This window comes from Haemaphysalis longicornis, unplaced genomic scaffold (genome assembly GCF_048455015.1).
Source record: "Haemaphysalis longicornis isolate Haplotype H1 unplaced genomic scaffold, Haemaphysalis longicornis Haplotype H1 scaffold_6, whole genome shotgun sequence".
Classification (NCBI taxonomy): Eukaryota; Metazoa; Arthropoda; class Arachnida; order Ixodida; family Ixodidae; genus Haemaphysalis; species Haemaphysalis longicornis.
The window spans coordinates 151,459,363-151,479,376 of NW_027526407.1; the positions used below are offsets into that span (position 1 = coordinate 151,459,363).

Here is a 20,014-nt window from a genome sequence, read left to right on the forward strand (position 1 = left end):
CAACGGGTGGTTTGAGGTACACTAAGCAAGTTCACAACATAAAAGTTAAGGCTGCATGTGTTTTGTGTTTTCTAAGACAAAATTTCAGCGATTCTTCAACGAACCCTAAAGAACAACCGTATTTCATTCATATGCGCTCAAGGTCGGAGTACGCATGTGTTTACTGGAATCCGAATACCAAAGAATTGGGCGATACGCTTGAAAACATGCAGAATCAGGGAGTGCGATTCATTTTAGGTAATAGGGACCGTCACCTAGTATGAGGTAAAGCGAAAGTAACTTAACTGGCAAGACGTGAGAGATCGCAGACGAATCCTTAAGTTAAAATTTTGTCATAGCTATATCATTCCAAAACTTGAATCGACGAGAAGTATATCCAAGCGCCATTCTACATATCTTAAAGTGGGACCACAACCTATTTTTACGTTTTTTTAAGAGGCGGCACCTCCCACAATTCATTTTTGTATTGAACACGCGAATGACATTATCTTACACATGTGATTGTATTCATTTTTTTCTGATGACAATTTTTACCGCGCTTTGAGTAATTATTTTATTGTTATTTGGTCTCAAATGTGATGCTACTTTTTATGTATGCCCCTGCTGTAATCTTTGCAATTGCGAAGCAGGCATCAAATAACTAACTAAATAAATAAATAGAATCCCGAGAAAAGTGCCTATTTATGGGCATCATTTAACAAATGGGAATAGCAGGGTACAAAAATTGTTTTCTTTGAGTGTCACTTGTTTTAACAAAAAGCACTAACACGCAGCCACTGACGCTGCTGAAAGGGCAAAACTTGGCCACTAAGAAAGCACAAAAGCCTGGCGCTGTTTTTAAGGGGCGTGCGAGAAATATCATGTCACACGCGAAAGCTGGAGGAAGGTGAATAAACGTAGGGCCGAGCTGCAAGTTCGTATCCGAGGGGTTGGAAAAATTACGCATTTAAACTCGACGAAAGAGATATTATCTTTAATTCGTTGCAGTATGCAAAGTCTGCTGTATGTATATACCATTGATATGTTTTTGGTTGCAAACAAATTATGAAACTTTAGGCTCACGCCTCTCCTTGTGTGAAGGCTAAGTTGGATAGAACTGCAACCACCATAAGCAGGGCGTCATTAGCAACTTGTCAACATTTTTAATGACGTATGAGACAATAAAATTAGTTTCTTTTGGACTTTTAAATCGTGTGCACGTAACGCATGATAACAACACCAAAAGTAAATTGAAAATGACGGTACTTGTTCGATCTCACCTATAATCAGCCCAGTGAAATCTCAGTAGAAAAATATGGCGCTTCGCGTCCCTCATGCCCATCATCATTATGATCACGTTTGATTAAACCACTAATCAGAACGGGTCTTGGCGGCTGGTCGTCCTTTTCTACACATTTTAGTGCAAGAAACCCGGGAGCAAGGGACCTCCGTAGGTGAGCCACTCCGAGCGGAATGGTCCTATTGTCCTCGACCGCATTCTCATCTCTGGGGAACGGAAATAAAGCCGCCGCTCCAGCTAACCCATTGAGAATGGTTGTGCCGGCTAAAGAAGAAGAAGAAACAAGCCAGCCCCATTCGTGCTGCACCATTGCCGACACACATGAGACGCGCCTTCGCGGTTGCGTAATTCCCGGTACGATGGTGCCGACGTCTGCCCCGTAAGCCCGATCGCCAGCCATGTTGACGTCCGTGACGCTGCACTGGATCTTGGAGGCCCTCATCGAAAGACGGCGGGTCTATACGTGAGTTAACTCATCTGTTAAGAATTTTGACTGACCAAAACAATTGCCTCGAAAAGATTAACAGAGAATTATAAAATACCGTGTACATTGAGAGCCTCGAATCTGTAATGTTTGAAGCATTTGACTTTGAAGGCACGGTGATAGCGGCAAAGGTTAAACTAGAATTGAAAATAACCGGTGTCAGAACTGATAGGCAAGCTCTACTTACATCCACTAGATCTCGAATTAGATTCAACCGCACACAGCGCCAAAACAGAGAAGGGAATGTTGCAGATAATAATAAAACTGGGAACGCAAACAAAATCCTCGTAGCCGAACGACACCATGATGACCAGTGCAGACGAGAAATGAATTGGCCTGACATACCGCCAATACCGAACAGCCGTTTTGATTTCCGCGCATAGGACAATAAGCGCCATCCGACATACATTGGCTGCTCAGGTGAAAGAGAAGTGATAGGGACGGGGCCAGAAAATAACGGTGACAAGTTCACCGCAAGTGATCGGACATGCAAAGCAAGGAACGCTACCTGTCCTTCTGGGAGAATCATACGGATGAAAATAAACGCAACACTGTTATTCCATACAAGGAAACAGATTCACGACGCAACCGCCACCATAAAATGCGCATAACCAGGATGAAGATGGTGTACGGAGTCATGAACACCTCAAAGCAAAAGATAAGACAAAGAGAAACAGTACCTTTGATACCAAAGAAGTCCTCTAGATGTTTCAAGCGGATATGAAAAGGCAAAATTCTGGGAGGAACACAACGACTGCCGATTGACCAACAAAGATCTCTGAACCCGAAACCAGCGTAAGAAGGATCGGTTTGCGTACTGGGTTTTACGAAACTAGTTTAAAGGCGATTCACAAAATCAGAAGGCCTGCGCCGCGGCACGCAAAGAAGCATCGTTATCACCAGTGGAAGCAGATGCAGCTAGGCACCGAAACTGCTTGCTTCGACGGACATGAATGACGTTGCTTGTCAACTGGACTCATTTTCCGTCATAGATTGTAAATAAGTGTGAAACTTGTACCCATTTTTGCGCGGGGAGGACGTAGAAAAAAATGGCGCCAAGTTTTTGCGAATCCTGGTTTGCGAAAATATCCGCAAATTTATACATCCTTGTAGAACGGACTTCATTTATGGTCTGTGGGGTTTAGGTATTGGTGTTTTTCAGAAATAAAAATATTTTCCCATCGAAAGAAAAGTTTATTCTTTGACATAATTATTTGTAATATCTGTACATTATTCGGCATTTGCCCTATCAGCCCAAATTTTCGTTTGTGGGCTATTGGAGTGCTAGATTTCAGGTAAACACACGTCAAAATAGTTTTTGCTTGAAACAAAAATTACAAGTCTGAAAGAAAAATAAAGCTGAGGAAGTAACACGAGGGGTGAATTTGTTGCATGAAGCAAAAATACAAGAAAGAAAGAAAGAGCCACCGAAGTACTCACACGAGGCCAGCAGGTGCATGAAAAACCGCATTTATTTTTCCAACATTGTGACTAGATGCCTAACTGTGACGCTATGAGCTTTGTTCATGGGATGCTCATTTGCTGAGCGACAAATCGCTACCTTTGAGCTGTACCAGTTCAATACTGACCGCCGTGAGAATGTTGCACCGTTCTACAAATCCGCAACACGATTCTGTAATTTAACATGACTGCTGTGGCAAGGTCCACACAAACCTTTTTGCCTGGGTTTTCGTGGGAAATGGCGCTTCCGCTGGAGCCACTTTACACGTGTGGTTGAATGGTTAAAGTCAAGCCTTCGGGCAACAAAGAAATTGCCAATTCCTTCAGCCAAAAGAGAGCACGTTTCTCGAAACTGGCATCGGACTGAGTGCAACATGTTGCAATCACAAGGGGAGCCGAAGAGGAGTCAAAATATATGAGGGCAATGAAAGCCATGAGGCGTCTACAGAATGTGACGCAACAACTAAAGCAAAGTATCCGCATGCCCTCAACGCCGTTCTACCGCCCTAGAGAAAAAACAGGAATTATAAAGAAAATGAATGTAGCTGGTGTTGTAGCGGATCCAAATGGTTCTGCCATGTTGCCAACATAAATTGCGATATGGCCGACCTATATCGATTGATGAGAATCGAATGAATCATCGCACTTCTTAGGCACCTTGAATTTTGGTATTCGATTGTAACCCAATAGTCGGCTTCATGTAGCAAAAATTAGAAGGATACACCGCGCTACAATCGAAGAAATACGATACTCTATGACCACCCCATGGAGCACGTAAGTCAGACAGCCCAGTGACCCAGAAACCTATAGCCGGAATTCCGTTAAAAGTGAGGAATTTATATGGAACAGTGCTGGGTGAAATTAGTAGTTCTTTGTTATATTATTGTCAATGCCACACTCCAACTCCTTCCTTTCGCTGCCATGGAAGCTAACCAGTTGCTTCGCACGCTTTGAACTTCAGGATGCTCAAACCTGCTAGAAAAAAGTGATCACCCCATGTTGCTTTAAAAAAGCACAAAACAGGAGGCTACACACTTCGCCACAACATACATGCCAGAACTTGGGGCCTGCTAAGCAGAGTTGAGTAAACTATTTTACACAGAAATCTCCTGAGAGAATTAGCCGTTGCGCTGTTGAAGTTTGCAGAAACTGACCACAGCTACGGGGTGGCCATCCTAATAGTATTCACCTATTTAGTGCTGAGCACTTCAGGGGCCCGTCGTGTCCTAGCCCGTCATACGTCACGCCACCTAGCCACTGCCTACATGCTACATCATGCACCCAAGCAGATTCGAGGCATCATGCACCCAAACAGCTGCTTCGGTAAAATACCTTCACGTCTTTCCATTTAGCCTCCTAGCCAAGAGTTACAGGATACTTGAACAACAGGTTTATATGTGCAGAACACTGCAACAGTTCATCTGTGTGCTTTTTTTTGTCGCGCTTCAAATCATGGCACCTATTTAGCAACTAGCCCAGCAAGACGTACTCGTGGAACTCCTGGCACTTGTCTTACACATCCCTATTCTATAGCACAAAAAAGTGTAGGTACGTTTGATGCAAAATATCTGTAAAAAACGCGCCCAAAACCTGTTTAGTTAGGAATGCTCATTCTGTTGGTTTTCTTGACAGTAAGCGAAAAAACATGGCGGCTAGGAAGAAAAAATACGACGCGAGCAAAATGGCACAGAAAGGGTACAGCATGTGCGCGATGAAAGGAAGCATACACACAAAAAACAACAGAACTCTCACTCGTGCTGTTCTAGGCAGAACAAAAAAGGATGTGAGCTGTCACAGAATTCCGAGCACTGCAATGGTGGAAAAATTGAATTGCACTGAGACGGAGAGTGGGAGAGGGTAGGAGGGGGGCAACGAAAAAGCAAAGAATAGCACCCCAGCCCATCAGGGGAACCAATGCTCTGCGCTTCCAACAGCTGCTTCACATTAGGTATAACTGCTGATTTTTTTCCAAGCTCATTTAATCATTTGGGCTTCCGAAAATCTACTTGGATAACAAAAATGTTTGCCAAATTGCAAATAAAACTTCATTGCACCAAAATATAAACAAATGGCACATGTTACATAGAGGTTAAAATATTTACAAAACATACATACACCTAAAGCTGGAAGAAATTTACGTATTTCGGTAATTACATTATACTGCATTAAAGTTCATTGTGTTGAGCTCTGACTGTAGTTTGCTTTAGCTGAAACTTTTAAGATATTGCACCTCAAGAGATTACACCTTGCTACACCTAAGTGCACCTCGCTGGTGCACCGACGTGCACCAGCGAGAGACAAGTGCTATTGTTATAAAATGCTGCCACGGCAATGTGATGGTTGATGCCGTTTATGGAGATTTTCGCTGGTCTAGATATGGTGTGTGGGTAGGCCATCCAGAAAGCAGCCAATTGCAGGCGCTCCCCATTCAAGGACCAAGCTAATTGGGCGAAGGGGGCATCTAAATGGCTGTTGGTAAATCACTCCATCCAAGCGTGACCAAGAGAATGTTTTTGTAGCTTCTTACCTAAGAGGAAGGTAATGACGATAAACCCGTAACCTGGTTGTCTGACTCTCAAAAGATTGCTACTTACTAAAATTTTGTTATATTGATCCTTTTAAAACTGATTTTTATTATTCACAGTGCAACTCCAATTATGCAACTTTTCTGCCCCTGTACAAGGATGCTGTAAGACTGGCGTGTTGTACGGTGAGGGTGTGAGCGATTAGCATCTTAGTAAATGGTCTTCCATACCTCGCATGCTTGCTACGAAATCATTAAGGCTGCTTTATTTGGACCGCAATTTTTGTCGTCGCATAATTAGCCTACATCGACTTTAAATTGCTTTTGTAGTAGTTCGTGAGTGGTTAACCTGCATCCCGGAATTCTTGAAACCAAAAATGTGCATTGTATGAGCTGCACGGCCGTTCTGCACTAGCCGGGCAACTGTGTATGATGATACTTTGAGAAGGCCAGCACAGCTAAGCGTAGTGAGAGTGTGAGAAAAATACAGATGCCTTGGCTGCAAGCACGTCATGCCAAGCGTCCGGTATTGGCAAAAACACGCAGCGACTGGCAGATGCAAGAGCATGTGTTAGCTTCACTATTTTTGCCACCCTTTCGACTATTTGACCTTATTGCCAAGTGCTCGCGGCATTTGTTTAAGAGTTTTGTTCATGGCGTAGAAATATAAAAACAAACTGTGTGCGCGCTTTTCCAATAAGAAGCTGAGCAAACATGCGCAGGCAGCTGCCACCAACGGATTCCCCAAAGTGAGCCCAGGAATAAAAGCAGGGGGAGCCAGTAACAAAGTGAACCTGCTAGTGTCAAAAATAAAACAAACCCAAGCACGAAGTAGAGAAAGAAAGGTAAAAAGGCGGTAGGGTGTGGCATAAAGCAGTATGAATTGCAGGGGAAGCAGACACCAGTTGTCAAGATGGGAATAAACAAGGAGTAGGGGAAAGAGGAGGCAGCGCTGTGGATAAAGCCGTGAAGAGATAACGTTTTGCTGGAGAGATGAGCATGGAACGCAAGAGACGCAGTGAGAGATGGAAAGAACAACAGTTTCCCATCGCCCGTGGGTATTTCCAGTCATGTGATCTGTCTCATGACACAAATGCATATATTCCGGCGATATATAACCAGGTCATTTAATGCATTGATTACAGGCGCCAAGCATTAAACATCCCGGAACGGCAATGAAATGACACTTGTTAGTGACAATAAAAGCAAACGAGGGTTCCACTAGGCCACGTGAGCTTAGCCGGACCTAGTTTATGAGCGCTTCGGATTGGACCATGGTGTGATGTGAGGCGATCGTTGTGACGACAATAATGACAGCAACGTGACCTAAACATGCCCACATAGTGCTCGTGGTGCACATCCGGGCTGAGGGATAGCCCTCAGTGTCGTGGCGCCAGGGAATGAGAAGCAGCAAGCCACATGAGGGTACGGCGTAGGCCAGTGAGAGCTGGCCATAAGCAAGGAGCTGGACAGGATTGGCTGGGATCTGAGAATGCCCAGAGGACTGCACGCAGCACGGTCAATGTGTGCAACGTTCAGATGGAAGACTCAAAGCCCGTCGGGGTTTCAGAACCCCAGCTCGAGAAGAGTTTTAAGGCGCGTTTGGCGCGATGGTGCCAAGGCACGGCTCCTGCTTCGTAAAGGCGCAGAACTTTGGCCTGCCCCAACTTTGGATGACCAGCTCCCTGTTCCTCGCTTTCTGCTGTACCCAGGCACCTGGTAGTAAGCTGCTGCCGAGCAGACCGTTGCCTACAATAGCAACGGTGCGTCTTGATCGTCGCGCGAGCCTGTCATCACAGCTTTTTCACACCTCGCCTCACATCGTCGCTAAAAACTACGACGCACTGCACACACTGCAACATCACGGTAAACACTTGGTGCGTACTTTTCCTTTGGTTCAGTATTCTTCAGGGTCAAAGAAAGTTGGCGTGGTTTCAGTTGTATTTGGCTGCGTGTGCGTGTGTTTGAGAATTTCTTATATTCATTGCAAACATTCTTGTCTGGCTATTGGCACTGTGGCAAGTCCATGGTGCCACTGAATAAGAGAAAACCGGTGGGCTTTTCCCTCACACACGGGAATACATCTCAAGAAGCGGGTGGTCACATAACTGATGGATGCCTTGGGAGGGTTTCACAGCACGTGGTCTTTATATTCAGATTGATCGAAATATCTTGCAGTCGCAAATTGAACCAACCATTTGAAACACAATGAAAACTCAGTGATCTAAATCCATGTTACATTGGGGTTGGTTCTTCGAATGAGTTGACCATGGTACAGCCACAGGTGTTACAATTAGGCTTCAGCACCAATTCTGTTTTATGGCAAGAAGGAAAAATATGTTGGTAAGGTGTGAGATCTTATTTACCCCAGTAAGTCGTAGGGCGTACTGCTGTCATCAGAAACAACAAGCAAGACAAGTTGTGCATTTCTGTAATTATGTGGCTGCGAATAAGGAGGTTGATAAAAATCTAGATTGAGAGAATGACAATCAAATAGAACTTCTGAGCAACCTTACAAGTGAACGAAGGTTCTGATAGGGCACACAAGCTGAGCTAGTTGTAGTTATTGAGCGCTCCTTAGTTCCCTATTTCTTGAGCGCTCCCTAGTTGCCTAGTTCTTGAGCGCTCTCCATATCGGCTGGCTTATGGGACGTTGCCCTGTTTTTTTTTCATTGTACTATGGAGTAAGGTCTGCTGGAGTGGAAAGTGTTCATACTTTCAACAGTAGCAACGACGACCGGAGAGATAACAGCGGACGAAGCACAGTAACAACTGATTTATTAGCACACATTGAACATAAATATGTGTGCTTCATTTCAAAAAAATAAAAAAAAGATGAAAGCCCGTGTTGTAACCACTACACACGGGTTTTGTGCTGCACATGCTGAGTTCTTAATGAGCTTTGCATGGTGGTCTTGTCTTTCTAGACCTTGTTGCTACTGTTTAAAGCATAAGCGCTTTGACCTCCAGCTACGCAGCGCCACCAAGCCCCCCAAAGATTTCTTGTTAGAGTAAGCTTTGCAAAGAGACGTCCTACCTGTAGGAATCGAGAGATGATTCCCCGATAGAGGCGAGGCATGGCGGCGACGTTCTCAAACATCCACATCAGGTACCGGCCCTGGTTCAGTTGCTCCACCATGCGGAGGATCCGGTGGAACTCAAAGAACAACACTCCCGTTCCCAGGGGATCTGCACATTGAAGGACAAGCATTTCTGGGTCACAGGCAAAAGTATACGGATTGGAATCTTGGTGAGGGCGATGAGTACATTAGGAACATTTCTTTTGGGATGCCTCCCTGACAAACAACACCTGCTTCGAAGCTATCAGCTTTTCCTGATTCCGTCTGATTCCTAACCCGTCCTGAACCCGTCTGATTCCTACGTATACTGCTCAAGTTTTGTATAGTTGAATCCTGCTACAACAAACTCCCCGGCAAAGAAATATTTTCAATGCCCTGTAAACTGGCCATAGATGTCACCGACACAAATTCTTCCCCAGAAGGAATCATTTGTCGGACTTGTCTACGCTTCAACGAAATGTTCTTTGGTGGGGCTGTGCGCAGATATACCATAAAAAGTGTGACGCCTGCTATCTGTAACTTTCTATACATTCAGGACACTTACGTTTACCAAACAAGTGCTCACGCCACCATACGAAAACAAAAACCAACTCATAGTCGGGCGCCATTGTTCACTGGTGATAACGACGTGACTGGTCGTCTCTACACGACGCCCAGACACAGTTCACGAAGCCACAGCTACAGAAAATTTATATCTAGTTCAAATAACATGAACGAGCACTGCTGGCATTACACTGTGATCTATACATTGTGAGCCTGTGATAGTGCAGCTTTACTTCTACCATTCTTCAAAGTCAAATGCAAAAATATTTATTTCCAATAAATTTTGAACCCACTTCATCATATCCTTATCCGAAGCACGAGCTCACGATAGAGCCACGCGCGGGCTCGCCCCAGGCAGCACAGGACTGTTCGGCCTAAAACAGGCCGGTGTACTTTGGCCGGTGATTTTCTGTCCGGCCGTTTTCCGGCAGCCATGTTCGGCCCATGTCCAAATGTGGGCCTTTTGGCCGTATACGGCCGTACTCCCATGGCTGTCCAACAGCCAGTGTCCGTCGGCCAGTCAACCGGCTTACGGTCATACGGCCAGATTTCAGCCGTAGGGCTCCGGCCATTCCAAAGCCACCCGTGTACGGCCGAAGTACGGCCGCCGGAGGACGGCCGTGATGCGGTCGTCGGACTCCAGCCGAACTACACCTACCGGAAATACGGCCGTGCTACGGGCATTGGAGTTCAGCCACAGTACGTTAACTGTACTGAGGCCGGTCACTGAATGTTGCGCAAGCAGATGACTCATTCGCGCAGTGCAGAAGCAGCACAAACCCAGCATTTTGGGTCCAATGCAGCCACATCAAAGTGAGCTCGCGCGCAACCACCAGCCGTCAAGCTTTCAGCGCAGCCTTGCCTAATTACCAGCCTCAGTTGACAGCAAAATTCATTTATTAAACAGTGCTCACAAATTGTCGTTCCTTTAATTGCTGTGCCTCTTTTACTGCCGAACACATAAAATATTCAGTTCTTTGTAGAACTTGAATAGATGTATTGGCCAGGTCCTGATATCCTGCGTGGGGCGGCTTACCTGTAATAAACGGGGAAAGAGGAGGGGGGGGCGGAGGGCGCATACTTTAGTGAGTTGAATTTCAGAGAGATAAATTGCGCCGCTTTTAGCCAATTTTTTTAGGGCAATATTCCGGAACACTTTCGTGCTATGACTCCATAAACTATTTTTATAACAGATGCTTAACCAATTTTGATTTATATAAAACCGCCGTGAATGCCTTTACGAAGCGTTTTGGTTCTCAACAAAACACTCAGGAGCATTTATTATAAGTCCTTCACAAAAAAGTAGTTCCAGTTTTTTCCCATTTTTCCTGCAGAGACATGTTCTACTCGATCAACTTTTCTGATCATCTTGCGCAGGGCTGATCCTAAGAAGGAGCGAACAGGTACTTTCTTTTTCAATCTATTTTAATGTTGTTTCCATGAGTATACGTCCACACCGCTTAATAGTCCAAAAGAACTTAATTTTTTTCTAATGTCCTGCTACGTTCAAAAAATTCTAGACGCGTTGCGAATGACGCCCTGCTTCAGGTGGCTGCAGTTGCATCCCTCTCTGTTCACGCAAGGAAAGGCGTAAATTTAGAGTTACATAATTTGTTTCAAACCAATAACATAGCAATGGTAGCATGCATACGGAAACCTTGCATACTGCAACGAATAGGGCAATAAATATTTTATTGGTCAAGGTTGAATGCGTCTCGTTCTCAACCCGTCGGAGCAAACTTGCGCCTCTGGAAGTTTATTTATTTATTTATTTATTTTTATTCATTTAATTATTCATTGTTTTATTTATTTATTTATTTATTTATTTATTTATTTATTTATTTATTTGATGCCTGCTTGACTTTGCATGCATTACAGAATGAAGATACATACCACTAAGCATTAAATATGAGACAAAATAACAAAATATTTATACAGAGCGCGCTTAAAATCGTCAATATAAACAGTTAATGCAATCATACGTGGAAGATAATTACACTGCAGTATTGATGTAAAATAAAATGAACCGCGCAAGGCGTCACCCTAAAGGAAATTTAATAATCTGCTTTAAGCTAGCGGTTCCACTTTGCGATATGTAGAATGGCGCTTGGACATACTTCTCCCCTTCTACTCCAGTTTTCGAATGATAGATATTACGAAAAAAGTTCAACCTGTGGTTTCGCCTGTGATCTTTCACGTCCTGCCATTTCAGTTTACTTTTACTTTCTCTCATGCTAAGTTGAGCGTGCCAATTACCTAATACAAATCGCACTGGCATATTCAGTATGTTTTCGAGCTTATCAACCAGCTCTTGGTGTAGAGATCCACGAAAACACATGCGTACTCCAAGATTCAGCGCACATGAGTGAAATGCGGTTGTTCTTTTCAGTTAGATGGAGGTTCACTGAAATTTCGCCTCAGAAAGCCAAAAACACATGCAGCCGTAACTTTTATGGTGTGAACCTGCCTATTTAACCTCTAACCACTCCCTAAATAAACGCCTAGGTATTTATATTCCTCGGCCGTTGTTACAGCAGCATAATTTGCGGTATACGTATTCAATTGGACTGAAGGTTTTCTTGTAAAGGTGCCATTAACACACTGTTTAACATCCAAAAACTTTTCTGAATCAGCACACCAGGATGTTATTAAATTAAGCTGCAGGTATACGGAATCACGTTTATTCGCTATAGTCCGGTAAACTACACAGTACGTTTGAACAAAGCTATAGGGCCAATAGTAATAACAATGCAAAAACCGATTCATTCAGTTCATAGGATGAAATGTACTACGCAGAAGGTGATATGAAACACCATCATTTGCTTTTTTGCAGTCCAAGAATATACAGTCAACCACTTTAAGCTTATCAATTGCAAGAGCCAAATCGTGCGTGAACTCAACAACCTGCGTTGAGCAAGAAAATCCTGACAAAATTCGTGTTTGCTAGGATGCTGGCGATTATATTTAACCAAGTGAGTCATATTCCAAGAGTAGCTAAGCTCACCTTCAAACATCGAAACTAAATTAACAGCTAGGCTTCGTCAGTGACAAGGCTCTGTTGTTATCACAAATTTAAAATAATTTTTTTTCTAAATAGGCAGTCGTAAAATCCCATGAAGTAACATAGTGCAGGGCATGAAGTTGATCCTACCAATGCACGAGCGAGTCTCTTCTACGTTTATCGCCAACAACATAGTGCAACATTGCTTGTCGCAGTTTATATGTTAGCAGAATAACTTGCGCTTTCGCTCGCACTTGCCTTTCTTTGGTGGGGTTTAGCTCCTGCGTGGTGGCCGCTTGCTCGACGCCCTTGAAAGCCAGTTATTTTGGTGAACCATCTCCATCTGGGATCGGACATCTCTGCCGGGTCGATGTCTCCAATGCTCTCCATTTCTTGAGGGGGCGAATAGCCTCGACCTGATGCGTCGACGAAGCCGGCGGCAGAGGCGTGGTAACCGCGATGGCTGGCGAGGCGTAGCTCAACTGTCGGTGTGGCACAGTCTTCTTGTGGCAATAAATGACATTTCGATGGCCTAAAAGGTTCCCTGCTAATGTCCAGTGAGTCCTTGCACCTTGCCCGTTCACCGAGAACACTCATTACTGTTTGACAAACGACGTTCGTTCATTTAAAACGTAGAAACACGGAGCTCCCTAACGGCTTTTTCTTTCCCAGAGGAAAAAACCTGTCGGTCTCCTTCCAAACACGTCTGTGCATGAATTGTAGGCGCCCAGGCGCGTGCCGTTGTCCGGCTGTATGCCGTTTGCCGAAAAAATGACGTATAACCAGATACCTTACGTAGGCCGGTCTCCTCTAGAACACCAGTTGCCAAATATTCTGTGGCCATTCGCTTGCCGTAATTCGGCCGAGGACAGCTAACCGAATGAAAAACGTATATTGTGGGGCCGTACGTCGGCCGGTATCCTTCATAACACCGGTTGCCATAAGAAAACGAATATATACCGCCGGACGCGCGGTTCACCGTTGAAACAACGAATGCACGGCAGCCGCGCTCCGGCCGGTCTCCTTTCGAACACTAACTGCCGCAAGAATACGCATATTCTGTGACCGGTCGCTTGCCGCGCTTAGGCCGATTAGCGCTTCCCGCAGAAAAAACGGATGCCCTAAGGCCGTACTTCGGCCGTTCTCTTTCTCAACATCGGCAGCCGTAAGAGAACTGGATATCTGGCAGCCGGTTAGCTGCCGTTGTGCGTCCGTACACGGGCGGGCGGAAAAATACCGAAGCGCTGGTTGCCAAATGTTGGGTTCAACGCATGATCAGTGGCTGCCAGAACATGGATGCTGGCCGGACATGCCAGAAAGCGGCCATAGACGGGCCGGTCTTGGGGCACACTTTCTGTGCCGCCTGGGAAGGTAATGGGTGTCGGTTCTGTCAGAAGAGGGGGACATCCGATTGCCTAGCAGCTATCTGCAAGTAATCAGCTTAACAGATATAGCTTTTTGTACAGCACTGTTTTGTGACTCTACTTCTTCCTCGATAAGGTGGCCTTAATGTGCAGGTACAAATCAACTTGATAACCACTAGTAGGTTTGCTACAGGAATAAACAATATGAAAGTGTGCATCACTCCTTTTTTAAACAATGAATTATGGGCCAATGATTAGGACAATTTACAGGGTATTTTTCTTGCCATTTGTGGTGTGCTGGGGCAGGTGTCACCACAACAAATCTCTTGTAGGACAAAATTTTTCAAAATTCCATCAGTTTCGTTGTAGATGGATATGGCTATATAGGGTTAAACTCCCATAAAATCATTTGATATACATATATAACAAAATTATTTGCTCTTGAAACTCTGAAAGTAATTTCTGACAACTTGACAATACAGACATCAGTACACACACAAACAAAATGAATTAAATAAACAAAATGAAGACGTCGAATGAGGTCTATCTGTGGTTGACATCAAATACAGCACTAAGAAAAAAAGCAAAACAAAACAGTGTTTGGGAAGGTGCTGGCACGTTCAGCACAAAAACTACACCATCTCCCCGAAGGGAACTCTGTCCAAAGCATCTAAGAGTTCATAACCCCCCCCCCCCGTCACGCGCACGGCCGCTTTCGCGGCGCGGTCACGTTGACGAGCGGCATCCGGATCCGCTTGGCGACTCTGGCTTTTCGAAGCGGCTTCTCGTTGGCGAACCGCACCCCGATTCGCTTGGGGACGTTGGCGTGCCGAAGCGGCTTCGCTTTCTCGCAGTGTGGGATCCGCTGCTCGACGCTGGCGTTTCGAAGCGGCTTCACTTTGGCTAGTTCGCTGACAGAATTGTTGGCGTCCATTCAGTTCGTCGGACAAGCAGCAGCTGAGGGAGGGGCGCGCGGAGAGGAGGAAAGGAGGAGCAGCGCACGCGCAATCGCACAGCTGGCGTGGAGGGAGGGAGAGCAGGCGAGTGGCGTTATTGCACAGCTGGTGGAGAGAGGGGGAGAGGTGCTGACAACGGACGGACGCAGGACATAGCCCCGAGTAAGAGATGCTTTGCATCTAAAAGGAGATAATGAGTCCCATTCCGCATTATTTCTTTTATTGTCTTTCCACATTGTCACTAGTTTTCCTCGCCTATGCTCACTTTGCACTGCACTCCACAATGCTCATAATACCTGGAGCCCTTACACCTAACAAAGGTCTGCTTTCCAATTTTTTTTCTCCCTACCATCATCGTCAGTTCCCGCATAGTAAAATGTGAAATGTCTGCTTACTGTGCGTTGTCATGTCATTTGCTAGCCTACCACTCCAGTTGCTGCAAAGGATTCACCTAAATTTAAAAACGTTTGGGCTTCAAATTGGGGGTTTATGGCACAAAGCATTAACATGAAGCAGAAATATAAATACATTATTGTTATTTCTAAAAGCTTGGTATTCTGAACTTGCAATTGCATAATTGTTACATTAAAACTAAATATACTCACAATGAGATTTTTTAAAAGTGTTATTATGAACAGTTTGATAATGTGGTGTTCGTTTTAGCAAGGTTCAACTGGAATATTGAAAAGAATGAAATATTTTATGCCTGCAGAAAAGCTTTAATGCATACAAGCAATACGGCCATGAGCAATACTCACACAGCCCTAGATGTGGTGAGTGGTGCCAGCATGCATGCACTGCCTGCACGCACGGCCTGATGTAAGCAGCCGCAGCTGTCCGCATTTCCTAGAATACAACCCATTGCAAAAACAATGTAATTTGTGGGAGTAGGGTGATGATAGTTACGAAGGAAATTGCACTATGGATCGGTGCTGCTAAGGGAAGGTGGTGCACAAGCGTACGCTAAACGTTATGCCACAAGTACTTTGCGTGGATCAGCCAGGAAGGAAGCTGGTTGATGACAGCACATTCGAACAGCTGCCACAAGCATGTCTTTTTCTTTCAGTGCAAGAGTGAAGCCCCACTCATGTTTGTTTCCCACAACAACACTGCATGTGGGAAGTTGAAGGGAGCTGCATTTGGGACCACCTACTTTTTTGGGGCCACCAAACACTGGGTTCCCCTATTCTTATCCACCAGCCCATTCTCACTGCTCCCAAGGCGGCAGCTACAGCAGCTGATGATTCTATACCGCCTGCACATTGGAGGGTTCATCTGCTCTCCTTTTTTGCTTTGGCTTCCCACGTGCAGTACTGAACTTCCCACATGCTCTACCACCATGCATAAATGTACGGAGAAAGTTCGCTCACTCAAACAAGCAACCATTGTGGCACCCAATATAGAAAGGCAAAGAGCTGAAAAATACCAAGTACTGTTTTTTTGGCAAAACTGCACTTCATGGGTTCAGACACAGGAACAAGGAATCCTCGCCAGAGTGAAGTGTGCATATTTTCAGTGCTGAATGACAAGTTACTGCTGGATCCTTGTTTAAAACACCTCCGCAAGGTTGATATATTTCAGGCTTTAGGAGGTGTTCTTTCTATGCTAGAAGGTGACATCATAGCAAGTCACTGCTTTCAGAGGTCCGAGAAATGTGTTTCTGCCACAACACGTGCCGCTGAAAAAGATGACATGTAAAGGCATATCCATTCACTGCATGTGCAGTGCGATATTGGGAACCACAAGTGAGGCCAGCCTTGAAGAGGCACGAAACTGCTTGGAAAGTGACGAACTAGTTTTGCCCATGTTGCTCTACATTGACTCTTGTATTGTTCCGAATGGGGAAGTGAAACATGAAACCCGGGCAGTGAATCTGAAGCTGAAGATGGGGCACTCCCAAGCAAGCTCCAAGTGCTAGGCCTAAACGGTGCACTGCGATTCAACGAGAGCTCGACTATGCAGCAAAATGAGGGGCAATTCGTGTGCGCCTATTAATACAGTGGGAGGCCATCACTAAGAGCAAGACAGGTGCAAATGATGATAATAGGTGTCTTTCAGTTTATATGCAACTTCTTCTGAAAGAGCCTTTACAACCAACAGGTAAACACATAAGGCTTCTGTATGCTGCACAATTTCGATGCCATAAAATTATATTTTAGCAAAGAAAAGTGCAAGTTTTTTAGTTCATTAAAGTCAGCGCGGGGAACGACAGCTTGGGGAGTTCTGTTTAGCATTATTAAAAATTTATACAAAATGGAGGAAAGGTCTGATGGGGCTTTAAACTGATATGTTTTAAACTGCTCCTGAAATAAAATCTTCCTAGCAATGCAAGTCTTCCCAGAAATGCATATCTGTTCAGAGGTGAAGCCGACTCTAAAGAAATGAGTGTAAGCTTGGTCGTCGTAAGCCGCGTTTTCCACAGGGCATGTTATGGAGTAAAGCATAGAAATCTGAGAAGGGAGAGGGAGATTAGTAGCACCAGGCTCATTTTATACTTCAAACTGCCACGACCTCTTTCCCGAGTTATGTATACTGCAGGCCACGCGTGGCGTCTATCTCCCCCTGGTTTTTTATGTACGCAGGTTGGAGAAGGGGTGCAAGGGCAGACAGGCGTCATGCACTCACCGTTGGCACACCCATTTTGGGAGAGGGAGATTCAACTAGCAGCCCAATGTGACATTACTGCTATCGTCCATGGTCGAGTGGCTTGTGTTGGTGAGTTACACCGACAGAAACCCCGCACGGGGCACCTTGAGCAATCTTGGCGACAGTACTGACGATACCGCGGACCCCGAGCCCCCATGCTCTTGCTGTAATCTACCGTGGCTACGAGTTTTAAGGTGACGGGCAGAAACCACAAACGGTGGCCATCGGAGCCCAGGTCAAGCTCCGGCGGATGGGGTCCCTGTCTGTTTACCAGGCAGGGAGCTCCGGGACTTCTCCGGTATCAGGGTAACCCGAGCGAAGGAAGTACCCCCGTCCCCTGCTTTTATACATACTGTATGGTTTTTTCTGAATTTCCGAAACCCATTGATCGGCCCCCTAAAAGGGGCCGCACCGAAGTATCCTATCCACCCCTTCCGACCATGACAATTCGAAAACCTGATAACTACCCCCATTTCTTGGTAAATAAATCTCTTGAACAAGCCATGCTTATTGCATCACAGTCCGTGTTCTTGATTTCGAAATTTCTGGAAAGTGTTGTAGGTGAATCCTATAAAGCTAAGAAACAGAGAACCGGTGAAATCTTGGTCGAGGTACATAGTGAGCAGCAGGCCACAAAACTTTTGAAGCAGACCCGTATTGGCGATCTTGAAATCAAGGTCACGCCCCACCGCAGCCTCAACAGCTCGCATGCCGTGATTTCGGAGCCAGATCTGGCAAATGAGACAGAGGCCGATCTTCTTGAAGGCCTGAGAAGTCTATGTGTGACGGCTGTCAGTCGCATTACAATAAAGAGAGACAATAAGGTATTACCCACAAAACATATCATCCTGACATTTGATCGTTCTGTACTTCCAGACCATATCAATGCTGGTTTCATCCGGTGCTCCGTCCGAGCGTACATCCCAAACCCTCGGCGCTGTTTCAAATGCCAGCGGTTCGTGCATGGTACCAGCTCGTGTCGGGGCAAACTAACATGCGCCAAGTGTGCGCAACAAGGTCATCCCTCTGATAACTGTAGTTCAGAACAACTCTGCATTAACTGTCAGGACCCACACGCGGCGTACTCCAGAAAATGCGAGAAGTTCCAGCTAGTAAAGAAAATAATAAACATCAAGTTCACAGAGAACATCACCTTCCCGGAGGTGCGAAATACGTTCGCCTCTTTCCCCCTGGGGAGGTACGCCAACGCAGCTCGCCGGGGGGCGGAGCGGCGTCTTGTTTGGGAGGGCAACCAAGGGGGAGGGGCGGGCGGGTCCCGCCTCTACCCCCCCCCCCTGGGTTGCCTCTTGCAGCCCAACCCGCCTCCGCACCGCTCGCTGAGCCAGCAGCGGCTGTGGTGGCATCCACGTCCGATCGAGATGCTGCTGCAACCACCGTTTCCTCCTCTCCACCGGCCCGGAGGAGATGGAGACGGAGGAAACTGCAGCAATTCCCACATCCGCCACACCGCCTGTGCCACCCAGGGCGCTCCTGACGCCCTCGGCGGTCGCGGCTCAAACGAAGGGCAGCAGAAAGGGTGCCAAGTCTGGGGGGTCTGGTACGCTCGGTACCCCTTCCAAATCTGATGATGAGATGGATGTGAGAGCTTTCCTGTCTACTTTGCAGACGAAGGAGCGGGTTCCTCCATCTAAACCTCCAGAGAAGGCAAAAAAGCCCCTCCCAAGAGTGCAAGCCCCGAAAGACCTTGCGTAAATAGTCACAAATAGTCACACTCCAGTAGCTCTACCACATTACCCGCCGCGGTGGCTCAGTGGCTAAGGCGTTGCGCTGCTGAGCACGAGGTCGCGGGTTCGATTCCCGGCCGCGGCGGTCGCTTTTCTGATGGAGGCGAAAAGCAAAAATGCCCGTGTGTACGAGATTTCGGCGACGTTAAACATCCCCAGGTGGTCAAAATTAATCCGGAGCCCTCCACTACGGCGCGCCTCATCGCCTGCGTTGCGTCGGCGCGTTAAACCCTGCAATCAATCAATCAGCTCTACCACATTGTAATGGGAAGAGAAAACATAGTTCAATGAAACTGCAGAGGCCTTCTGAATAATCTTGACGACGTGTATGAGATTCTGCATGCCAATCGGTCAAGTGTGATGTGTGTCCAGGAAACACATCTGAATTTCAAACACACAAATTTCTCAAATAGTTACCTGGTATACAGAAAGGACAGGGATGGCTGCACACACTTTTCTGGCGGTGTGGCCACAATCGCCCGCAAATCCTTAGCATGCCACCCTGTCACCCTGAACACTGTCCTTGAGGCTGTAGCCATCCGCACAATAATTTTTAATAGGTTGATAACGGTATGCTCCATTTACATTCGTCCTGATTATGCACTTTCGAGCTCTGACTTCGAGGCGCTGGTCGACCAGCTGCCCGAACCGTACATTTCATAAGGCGATCTTAATGCACACAACTCTCTTTGGGGCTCCTACCGAACGGATGCCCGAGGTCGCCTGATAGAGAAATTCCTTACATCTTCAGGAGCATACCTTTTCAACAATAAACAGCCTACATACCATAACATATGTCAAAACACACGCTCACAACTTGACCTGGCTATTGGTTCTGCAATTCTCTTTCCATGTCTTGAGTGGCGTGTGGGCACGGACACATATGGTAGTGACCATTTCCCCACTTCATTAGCGTATATGGGTACAGGCC

At 45.9% G+C, this 20,014-nt stretch overlaps 1 protein-coding gene across 1 annotated transcript in view; it reads right to left on the reverse strand.

Annotated features, from left to right (window-relative positions):
* Window positions 1–20,014, reverse strand: part of LOC144143303 (DNA (cytosine-5)-methyltransferase 3B-like) — a 206,145-nt gene that overhangs the window by 44,388 nt on the left and 141,743 nt on the right. The window contains exon 12 of the mRNA XM_077675075.1: window positions 8,786–8,937. Within this exon, the coding sequence (XP_077531201.1) occupies window positions 8,786–8,937 (152 nt within the window). The remainder of the gene's footprint in view (window positions 1–8,785; window positions 8,938–20,014) is intronic.